The sequence below is a fragment of the Anarrhichthys ocellatus genome, unplaced genomic scaffold, assembly GCF_004355925.1.
Source record: "Anarrhichthys ocellatus isolate YVR2014 unplaced genomic scaffold, GSC_Weel_1.0 scaffold61, whole genome shotgun sequence".
NCBI classification, from domain to species: domain Eukaryota; kingdom Metazoa; phylum Chordata; class Actinopteri; order Perciformes; family Anarhichadidae; genus Anarrhichthys; species Anarrhichthys ocellatus.
In genome coordinates, this window is record NW_022280091.1 from 1,632,689 (window position 1) to 1,643,505 (window position 10,817).

Genomic DNA, 10,817 nt, shown 5'->3' on the forward strand with positions numbered 1-10,817 from the left:
GGGGGTATACTTCCATTATCCTTGGAGGCCAGAGACGAAAAAGACCTACTGTACAGCTGGTCTTGTGTGATGGAGTAGCACAAACAAACCACTGAGTGGCGCCCTTCCCCTGTGCCATCCACTCCCTGGATCCATGAACAAGACGCGTGCTAAACGACCACAAACCCAACAACACAATTAATTCAATTTAACACATTAAACTGCTTCCTGAAAATCTGCACCCCCATGTTCTATAACATTCTCTTTCTCCAGTGGTACCATTACCGTTCATTCAGATTCAATGGGTGAAGTGTATGTCATCATCTATTTTCTCATACCTATTTAACAATAATAATTTCTTCTTAACTATTGCTTTTCTTTTGTTGTAATAATAGCCTAATAGTGTAATATTACTCGCATACTATTATCAATGGACTTATTGATAATGTTATACGCTCTACTCTTATTAGCATACGTGATGACGTCGCCCAAGGATTTGCTGTCGATGTCCGACAAATCGAACAAGGAACGGAAGTGCAGTATGAGAGAGAAAAGAGATGTTTTGTGTATGAAGTTAGTGAGCTAATGTTAATTTACATTATCATTAAAGGAAGACGTTAAGCGGCGAATTGCTGAAGGAAGCGTTTCCTTCTTAGCGATAACCCGACATCAGATAGTCCTCCTGGACTAACCCGTCACTGTCTCTCAGAGCAGCAACAACTCAGGTAACGTTACGCTCACCAGAACAACAACTCGTCAAGCTAACGCTAGCCGGCGTTGACAAGCCAAGTGTGAAGAGTGTGTGTGGTTACGTTTGCTCACCTGTGTTGTTATTCAAATAACCAAAGTCGTCAGCAACGTTCGGTGAAGTGGACAACGTCAGCCATGGCTATGTTGCGAGTTCACATTGCCAGGATAACAGCAACAACGCCAGGCTAACGTTAAATGGTTAAACTAACTTAGTTGTTACCCGGCTGGAAATAAAATAACTAGCTAATGGCAACGTTAGCTAACCTAGCTAGCGTAACATTTAAGGGGTCTTACCTCGGTGACCTGCTTGTTGGTGATGCAATATGTACACGTCGTCCAGCTTTAGCTGCTAAGACTGTGGTACAAAGGTAGAGCTCAGCTACGGACAACTTTACGCCCAATATGTGGGGCAAAACATGCAAATCCCTGGAGCCCCTGGAAGGCCTGGGTTCATTGATTGTCAGGGGTTTCTGTCTTGTCTAAGTCCTTTTTTCGAAAACCCAGACCGTTTTATTATTTTAGATTATGTTGTGCTAAAATGGTACATATTCATAGATAAGTGTTTCAAATCAAATGACCAGGTAATGTGACACCAGCCTATATAAAAACACTTTGGTTATCAGACATTTGCCTCATGGCATGATTAAGTATCATGATGAAGTATCATGCCACGAGGCAATGAATGTCTGCCTTTATGAAGAGACTCTGTTTGGAGAGAGAGAGAGACAGTCATTTCCGATGGAGCCCTTGCTTTATTTACTGGCCCTTTTTGTCTTGAAGCCATTGCTGTATTTTGACATGTTTCGTGTGCCCTGTCAGCCAGGATGGATCCAGCTCTACTGAGGGAGAGGGAGCTGTTCAAGAAAAGAGCTCTGTCCACTCCGGCTGTAGAGAAGAGACAGGCGGCCTCCGACTCGCACAAGAAGAAGAAGTCCAAAGTTGACAAGGAGAGCTCCTCTGGGTCCAAACACGGTGCTGGTAAGTGAGTGAGGCTTGCTTTCCTAACATGTTTGTTACAGCGAATGGTTTCGTCCCAGTGTTGTAAGTGGGTTGTGTCGGGATGGAAGCTGACATGTAACTGTGGTGCCCATCGCTGTGCTTTAAGTATCAGTAGAGATGGACCAATCACCATTTTAATGGCCAGTCTTAATGGCCGTAATTACAGCTTTTGACTTGCGTGACATTACAAAATCGGAGTCGCTCCTCCGAAAAAACGTATATCTCTGTTATCAGTTTCATCCTTCTGAACTCCTTAATAAGCAGAGCATAGCTTAAATAATCTTTTCCTAAACAGCCACTCTTTTGGTGGATGCATTGCAGTTTTGTATGTATGTAAACAGAGTAGGAAAACATGTCAGAATTGGGATGAATTTCAAGTAATGTGGGCATTGTTGCATGCACATTTTTTGTGGGAGTTCCTCAGCTGGATTGTTTCTGTTGCTTCTGCTTTAAGCTGACGGCCTGTTTTCCAGGAACGTGCAGTTGAGGTAGCTCTATGAGTTTTCCCTCATCCCTCCTAACTTGGACCACTACTTTGTCGGTATCTTGACCATTGTCCCATTCAGCGCTCATATTGTCTGAGCTTGCTTTGTCCTTCTCGCGCTCCAGTCCTTCTTTTAAATCATCTGATTCATAAATGGCACAAAAACAAATTCCTCATCATCAGTAGCCTATGGTATAGCTTCATCTCCAGGGCTACTGTCATCAGAGCCCTCCGATATCAAAGAAAATGCTGCTCTGCACTATACCCGACACTCAGGTGCTGCACCTGGTGTTACAGAGACAGTAAGCAAACCTCTTCACCATTGTGTCTGTATCTATTCATAGTGAACAGTGAGACAGCAGTGCCATCCAGAGGCCAAACAGGGTAAACACATTACCGGCTGCTATACCATCAATAAAAAAATGTAACACCTAATGTACAGACCTCAGGTCTCTAGATACCCAAAACACTTTATTGAGAAAAACAATGCATACAAAAGCATTTTAAACATTTTGACGCGAGAACATTGTTAAAAAAAAATATTTTGAGGAACAGCAGAGTTGTGGGTCTAATGGAATTCAATGAATCAATTAGACAGGATGTAATTACCAGGTTGCGAAAGACCCGAGGTCTGCATTAAAGATTTAACTAGAGCGAAAGCTGCAGTGCGATCACTGTTGTGTTCAACACACACCCACACATACGTACAAGTAAATATAGAAATAGAAACTGCGCTTCTCTGATAAATGTCTGCCCAAGTATGAGTCTGTAACTCTGACATGAACAATGTCATATTTGTAGCAGTGGGCTAAAGTTAAACACCAAAAATGTCATCTTGCCGTGTTGTCGGTTGACAGAATCGGTATTGCACACATTCTGAGATGTCAAACTGAAGCGGTTCAGAGATGGAGAGAAAATGTTGTGAATTGTTGAAACCATATGCAAAATTTTCTCTCCAACTCTGAAACGCTTCGCAAATACTTTTCTGCTGGGTAGTTATAGGCATCGAAAGATTTATTTGCCTTCAATTTGTCTTAAACTATGTTCTTACAATGCTGCCGCTAGCCACCAACCCGCTATTGGACTCTGTAACCGTGGTAGCATGAAAGCGAGATGGAATGGGCAGCGTGCTTTCATGCTACACTGGTAACAGAAAATGAGCAGAACAAAGACACGATGTGCTTTCCTACGGCGTGTGGATGAAGCATTGAGCTGTTACATTTTACTCATTTAGCAGCTGGCTAGTTAGCTAGCTACCTTGCTAATTCCACCATGCTTTCATGCTACACCGGTTACAGAAAAGGAGCCCCACAGCAGGCTGGTGGCAAGCGGCAGGGCAGGGTCCCTCAGACTGACTCCCCGCCGCTACAGAGACGGACAAGCTAGCGAGCTAACTAGCCAGCCGTCCTCTCCGTAGCTCTCGTCTGCTCTCCTCCCGGCGTAGGCGTCGGCTTATCTGGTCCCGCCGGTCAATGTTAACTGTCTCGTCTAACACATCTGTCTTTCTAGCAAAAAAGAAGTCTGGTACATAATTCAGTGACAATTTATTAGGCATTTTGCATTTTAGGCCTATGAAATCATACATTGTGCTCAAGACGGCATGATAAATTTACATCACTGTGCAGCAACCAAGTCTCATGAGACAACGCTGCAATGCTAAACATGTTGACAACACTGGCATACAATTTACTAAAGAGCAGAGAAACGCAGGTTTTATTCAACAAGCTTGATCATTTGTTTGTTGTTCCTCAAGTCCTGTTGTGAAACTAGGGTAATGTCTTTAAGTTGGGACAGCGTTTTCTAACCGTACACAACAATTTACCATATTTCTTATAAGCGCATGTGCAGCCGGCTCAGGGCAGTACTCACAGGGCAGATGTCATACAACAAGAATACTTTTTTTTAACTAGCTGATATTGGGTCATAGTAGTGTTTTTATGTCAACATGGCCACCCTATGAGAACTATTTCTAGCACTAATGTTAATCGACTGCTCAGTCTGTTTCTGGTGTAAAAATGTGACTTTCAAGGTCCCCCCCTGTGTGTATGTGGCAGTAAATCTAGATGTGTGAAGATTCCCTCCTAACAGAAATAAATCGGTGACAAACTGACGCCCCCTTCCTTTTTTTTTGTTTTTTACATTGTTCTGTTACCTCATTCCCCGCATCCTCTCAACTGAGAGCAACCGAACCACTTGTGGGCACTTTTATTAGAAGTTCTTTCCTCAGGGCATCTGGGTCAACGCTGTGGTGTTGCCTAGTTCAGAAACCTGAATTCCTACTCTTCCTCATCTTGGTCCTCGCGGGCCCCCTACACCACCTCAGTGTGGGATTCCGGCTCCTTACAGATGCTGGTCATGAGCTTGCCGCAGCCTCCCGGCCCCTCCTCCTGTAGCTGGTGGTGTGTCTTCCCTTTGGCGCAGCACCCGCAGTCCAGCAGCTCGTAGAGCACGGCCAGGGCCGCCAGGGACATGACGGTGAGGATGAAGAGCAGCAGGATGATGAAGCAGGCTACGTTCCAGCCGTCGTGGAAAGGGTAGACCTCCTGGACCTGCAGGGAGACGCGGGGGACCAGGATGGCCTCCGGGTGCCACGGGAGACTACTTGGGTGTATGGCAGTAGTGCTGTTGGCCATGATTTCTGGTTAGAAGCAACGAAAAACGGGGAGAGAGACAGATTGTTAAACGCCTGCGACAGTGTTTGGTTCTAGGTTCTTTCGGGGAGAGCAGCAGGAAGCACAAATTAGAGAGGTTGTAAAAATACTTGTTTCCATGGTGAGAGGATGATTTAGGAAATTAAAGTAGTAGAAGAACGCCTCCCTACAGATCGTGAGCCTGAATCTTATTTTCACTTTTACACAGATAATGTACTGTTTGACAAGTACGTAGTCTAACCAGAGACATAATTGTGAGTTAAATGAGAAGACGGTGTGTTATTAGAGCAAAAGTTTATATTGCAAAAGAGCACGAACCCCGCTGAGGCCATCTGCTCACAACCAAAATAGACTTGAAAGCCTGGAAGAAAAAGATGGCTGCACAAGGAAATGTGCCTTTCACTGTCTGTGGTTTGCAACTCTTTGGCCAAAATGTAAATGTTGCGATTGAGGAACTGCAATCTAGTAACGAAGTTAAAAGGTGTTCTGCAATATTCACACTGTCAGCTCGTTGGTCTTTCCTCAGCGATCCTTTCACATTTTCAGCCAAAGCCGACCATTTGAAAATCCTTAGGGAACAGCGTGCCAGTGTCTCTGCCCTCACTCACACACACACACACACACACACACACACTGATTCACTCGTGTGCACATGCATGCTCTAAACACACATATGCACATACATACATGCACACAAGCACAGACATTTTTACATCACATACTGGCACCAAGGAAGCTGACCCAGATTACACTTGAGTGAGCCACATTGATGAGTTGAGGAAGCATAAGTGCTCCTCTTTAGGCTGTGAGGTTACTTATTTATTTATTTTTTTGGCGTATTTTCTTCTTCTATGATTGTTGCAACTTGGCTTACCGTGTGTAAAAACACCCATTTTGCGTGTACGAAAGTAATAGATTTGTGGCGCCTCGTGGGACGTGCGCGTGTGAGAGTGTATTCGGACGAGTGCTTCCTGTGTGATGTTTTTTTTTTCCGCGTTAATTGATACTAATGTCACAGAACCCCGTCTGTTGTCGGGGCTTCAGTTGTCTCAAGAGATTTTCAACTCCGGGGGGGAAATAAGCTTAAGTGACAAAATACTTACACAGTGACACGGTGATTTTAATGTAGGCTAGGTGAGGCAGCAAAATGATGACTATCCAGGAGTGCTCGGGTTTATGGGAGCAGGCTGAAGCACATCTGTCAACACACAGAATGTGATGCAACTTTTACTCCCTCTTTAGCATCAACTCATTGCCATGACAACAACCTCTTTTTACTAATTTGTCTCGGCCAGTATTGTCCCCCCCCACCTCCCCCTCGTGGTCTCGCTGCTCTTTTCTTCTGTCACATACACAATGACAGATTGGCTCCCTACAGCATCTGTTGTCCGTCCCAGCCCCCCCCCCCAAAAAATGAGCCCCACCCCAGCCAGGCTCTTAAGGTGTTACGGGATTGTATATTGCTCTCTGGATACACACAGCGGCCGCCTCTCACTAAAACACACACGCACGGACACACACACGCACACAACACACTGATGCACTCCTAATGCCTCTGGCTGGCTCCTCACAGCTGTCGGCCCCTCATTGATTTTTGCCTGGAGAGCTGCAGTTTGCATCTCCACAAAACAACAGACAGGATGCACACGAGTGGCTCCCCACACATGCACAGAAACACCCAGAGTTTCTGATGTTTGGCATTCCAGCGGGGACACATCCATATTTATTTAATCCATTGCGTGCCTGCTCAGCTCTCGGCCTAAATATTACAGGTGCCACCTAAAGCTCTCAGCGCAGTTATTGGTACAGCATGAATGACATTTACCGTCACCATATATAGTTAGATAAAATGATTTGCAATTTTAGGTTTCTCTAATGTAGGCAGGAATTGACTTCTGCTGCATTTAAAAAAAAATGCATGATTGACCCTGTGGATGCTGGATTACACACCAAAATACCCCCCCTCATCATAGCTACACAGTGCTCATGTGCCTATAGCTTAAATTCACGCTGTGGATTGTTATGATGTTTTGATGTCAAACATGCGCACGTTATTCTGATGATGCCATGATTGGAAGAAGGAAGAAAAAAAAAATGCACACTCACCGGTGTATCTGGCTCAGTCTTCAGAAGATGCAAGTCAACAGATGCGGCGCTCCCGTCTTCTTAGTGCTCGACCTCTCGCTCCCGTCTTCCGCTCTCTCCCTCCTCCGCGTTCGCTCCTCGACCTGTTTTTCCTCCTCGGCACTCTCTCTCTCGCGCGCACTTCCAGCCGCCGCCGCTCGTGCACGCGCCCCGCTCCCCTCCCCTCCCCGCCACTCCTTGCGGCTCCTCGCGTCTCGGCGCGGCCTCCGTCTCCCCCGTCATTGGCGCTCTCCGTGTAGCCCTGCCTCTGCACCATTCGTTCGTCGGTCTGTCACAATTTCCTGGGTCCCGCCCACAGCGCAGCTCACGGCGGCATCAGCTCCCGCCCACTTACCGTGAATCATTCAGGAGCCCGGTGTCTGTTTTCAGCTTTGATTGGCCAGGCCTCAGACGGTCTAAAGGGGGTGCAGCAGCAGCATTGTTTGACTCCAGAAGAGGACCTGCTGGCTGGACTGCTCTCATGTTGTACTCCTGCAGTATTTATATTGTATTTTTGCTACATTAAAGTATAAGGCTGATGATACTCATCATTTTTCATGTGGTCACCAAATCCCATGAAAATCCCAAAACTTAGCAATGAGTCTATCCAACTAAGAAGTTGTGACTGTCATTTTCCTCTGTGCCATGGATTGATTGGTTATTTAAAAAAAACACACATAAACACGTGAATATGGCCACTGCAGCTTATTTGAGTCAATTCCACATGCCTGCTGCTATAAATACTGGTTAGCCCGGCTAACGTGTGTTAATTCGCCCCTGGAAATAGTCTCCAACTTCAGAGAAATATAAATATTGTGATCCTTTTTGAACAAATTACATCTTCAGCGGGAACAACTAGGCTTGAGTGCCACAGAATGCACTGTACTGTTTGTTTTTGTCTTTTCACGGCATTTGTTAACAATAACAAAGATGCAATTAAAATGTTATACCCATTCAAAATAAAGATTAGTGACCTCCATTGACAGTAATGCCAATTGGGCTTTGTCTCGCGATGGTTTTCTCTCCACTGGTGTCAGCCTTTACTGTCGATAGTGTGTGACATTTAAATATTTTGCCTGAACCTTTTTCTTTCTCTCTTCCTCCACAGAGTCTAGTAATGGCAACATTAACATCAAGACGAGCTCTGGATACAAGTTTGGCTGCCTCGCCAAGATAGTCAATTACATGAAGGTAAGCCTCTCTCCTAGAAAAGGAACGTTCTCTAGCAATTTACTGGGGATTGTATTAAAGAGACAGTTCACCCCGTAATAGAAAATACATATTTTTACTCTTGCGTGTACTGCAATGCTATTTTAAGCTTGTTGTCATCTCATCAAAAGCTCTTGAAAAGCTTGACTCGTTGTCTGCTGTGAGTCAGTCGAGTCCGCTGCGTAACATTTGGTCCCCAGTCTTTCTTTTGGTACGCCAACAGCTTGTTCATCATGCTGTGACACTGCAAAGAGGCAGCCGGGCCCTGTCACACTAGCTGTCTGAGTCATCCCCCGCTACAGAAACTCACGCCCTCGAGTTGACAGATTTTCCTTTTAATTTGTGCATTTGTTGTGCCGTCTGTTGAGCGCACAGTTTCGTAAACCGTGTAAAGTACCCCGACATTTGGATGTCAGGTGCAAAAATCGCCGCAGACGTTTGGCTGAAATGTGGGAGCTGAGAATGGCTTACATCTTAAAATGTGCGTGTGTCTCTGTGTGTGCGTGTGTGTGTTCTTTATGTAAATCTGTGTGCGTCTCTCTCCTTGACTCTCAGACTAGGCATCAGAATGGCGATACACACTGCCTGACGCTGGAGGAGATCCTGGATGAGACCAAGCTTCTTGACATCGGCATGAAACAAAAACAGTGGCTCATGACCGAGGTGTGCTTCACGTTTCCTGAGTATTCACACACATCACCCAAACATCCAATACCTCGTGTGCATGCACCGATAGGTGAAAGCGTTTGGTTAAGTGTTCACTCTCCCACAACCGGCCTACTTGTTCAGTTCGATGCAGAAACAGATGCAGGAGTTACAGTTAATTCCCCGACACATATGCACACCTCCCAGCTGGTCCACTACTTAAAGCTACTTTAGGAAATTTCTTTTTTGCTTTGAGTAGGGCGGTCTCTGTGGACAATTAAACTAAATTGAGACCGTTTCATAACCAGTTAAAAGTTCCTCAAAGTAACTTGAACTAGAGACTTTAAAAACCTGACATCTACCGCTTCACTCTCCAACAATGTCAGGCCTTGGTCAACAACCCGAAAATAATTGTCCGCGATGGGACGTATGGCTTCAAGCCCAAGTACAACCTGAAGGACAAGAAAGCCTTGCTGAGGCTGCTGGACAAACACGACCAGCTAGGCCTGGGAGGGGTGCTGCTGGACGACGTGGAGGAGGGGCTGCCCAATTCAGCCAAGGCCATCAAGGTTAACGCGCATTACATGTAGCACATTCATGTCTGCCAGCTAATGTATACTGTGCGTTATGTTTGTGAATGGAAAGGGACGTGTGTGTGTGTGTGTGTGTGTGTGTGTGTGCGCGTGTGGTGTGTGTGTGTCCCACCTTTGAACACGGTGGAATCTGAACAATAAAGACATTTTAGCAGTAATGTGAGCTGTGGTGTGTTCGCAGGTTTTGGGGGATCAGCTCATCTTTGTGACGAGACCAGATAAGAAGAAGATCCTCTTCTACAACGACAAGCACTGCCAGTTTACGGTAGACGAAGGTGAGCATCATTTCTCGGTCAACTGTAACACGGCTCTCTCTGTCTCGCTGTATTTCTGTCTTTTACTGACTCTGTATTTATAAGATTTGGCTGCTGGAGGTTTTGATAATTGCTTGTTTCAAACCAGCCTCTAACAGACAAAATATTTGGGTTTAGCTTTCCCTCAATCTATTTGATATCATTGGAACATAAATATGTTTGCCAGTTTGAACTGCTGATCAGATAAAAGAAGCATTTTTCTACATATAAATTACATACAGTATATAGACAGACACAGTATATATGCAAAAATGTGAAAATTCCACCTTACTTTAACACACATTTATATCATATCATATATCTCTTTGCAGGTATAACGATAGAAATGTATGTTGTATGTTTCTGGATCAAAAAACTTGTCTCATTTGTAGAATTCCAGAAATTGTGGAGGAGTGTTCCAGTTGATTCCATTGATGAGGAGAAGATTGACGAGTACCTGAAGAAACAAGGAATCTCCTCCATGCAGGAAACCGGACCAAAGAAAGTGGTCGGTGTCCCCTGGTCTCCCACCTGCTTGATTTTCATTCTAACTTCCCAACTCTATATTTATTTTCTGTGGTTTATTTTACTGGGAAAATTATTTTTTTTCAAATGTTAACAATGACATTTGTACTTTGTCGATCAAGCATCTTAATCAGTGCTGACTGTGTTTGTGTGCTCCCTGTGCAGTTACCAGTTCAAAAGAGGAAGAAGCAAGGGCAGAGGAAGAGACACTTTAAGACCCACAACCACCACTTGGCAGGCGTTCTGGAGGACTATTCGGAGGGCGTTCCTGTGAAGAAGTGAGAGGCTTCCCCTCGCTGCCTTATGCCCTCAGAGAAGTGATGGAGCGCATGACCACACGACAATTCAGACTATTTCGTGGCAGCCTGTTGAGCTCTTTTTCCTTTCTTCGCACTCCTCTCAATGATCGGCGGCCGTGTATTACATGGAGTGAACAGCAGCTGTGTTGTGGAATCCTTTTTAGTTTGTTTATTGATCAGTGACAACTGCGGGAAAAGAGTACCGAGACCATTTAACCAAAACCACCATCCTTACCGGGGGGGGGGCGGCAACGGGGGGGGGGGGG

The 10,817-nt window shown here is 45.1% G+C and overlaps 2 protein-coding genes across 2 annotated transcripts; one reads left to right on the plus strand and one right to left on the minus strand.

Annotated features, from left to right (window-relative positions):
• The first annotated feature begins 496 nt into the window (after positions 1-496).
• Positions 497-10,785, plus strand: gtf2e2 (general transcription factor IIE, polypeptide 2, beta). Its single transcript, XM_031872026.1, has 8 exons — positions 497-704; positions 1,549-1,707; positions 8,096-8,178; positions 8,752-8,859; positions 9,228-9,410; positions 9,616-9,709; positions 10,120-10,235; positions 10,418-10,785. The coding sequence occupies exons 2-8, from the start codon at positions 1,554-1,556 to the stop codon at positions 10,532-10,534; spliced, it is 855 nt and encodes a 284-aa protein (XP_031727886.1). The 5' UTR covers positions 497-704; positions 1,549-1,553; the 3' UTR covers positions 10,535-10,785.
• Positions 3,740-7,137, minus strand: smim18 (small integral membrane protein 18). Its single transcript, XM_031872027.1, has 2 exons — positions 6,970-7,137; positions 3,740-4,850 (listed from the first exon to the last, which is right to left on the minus strand). Exon 2 carries the CDS (start codon positions 4,843-4,845, stop codon positions 4,522-4,524), a length of 324 nt encoding a protein of 107 aa, XP_031727887.1. The 5' UTR covers positions 4,846-4,850; positions 6,970-7,137; the 3' UTR covers positions 3,740-4,521.
• Positions 10,786-10,817: the final 32 nt, after the last annotated feature.

Coding starts and splice junctions, on each gene's coding strand:
- gtf2e2 (XM_031872026.1), top strand. CDS start 1,554: ATGGATCCAGCTCTACTGAGGGAGAGGGAGCTGTTCAAGAAAAGAGCT. Junction 1,708..8,095: donor TGGGTCCAAACACGGTGCTG/GTAAGTGAGTGA, acceptor CTTCCTCCACAG/AGTCTAGTAATGGCAACATT. Junction 10,236..10,417: donor AAACCGGACCAAAGAAAGTG/GTCGGTGTCCCC, acceptor CTCCCTGTGCAG/TTACCAGTTCAAAAGAGGAA.
- smim18 (XM_031872027.1), bottom strand. CDS start 4,845: ATGGCCAACAGCACTACTGCCATACACCCAAGTAGTCTCCCGTGGCAC.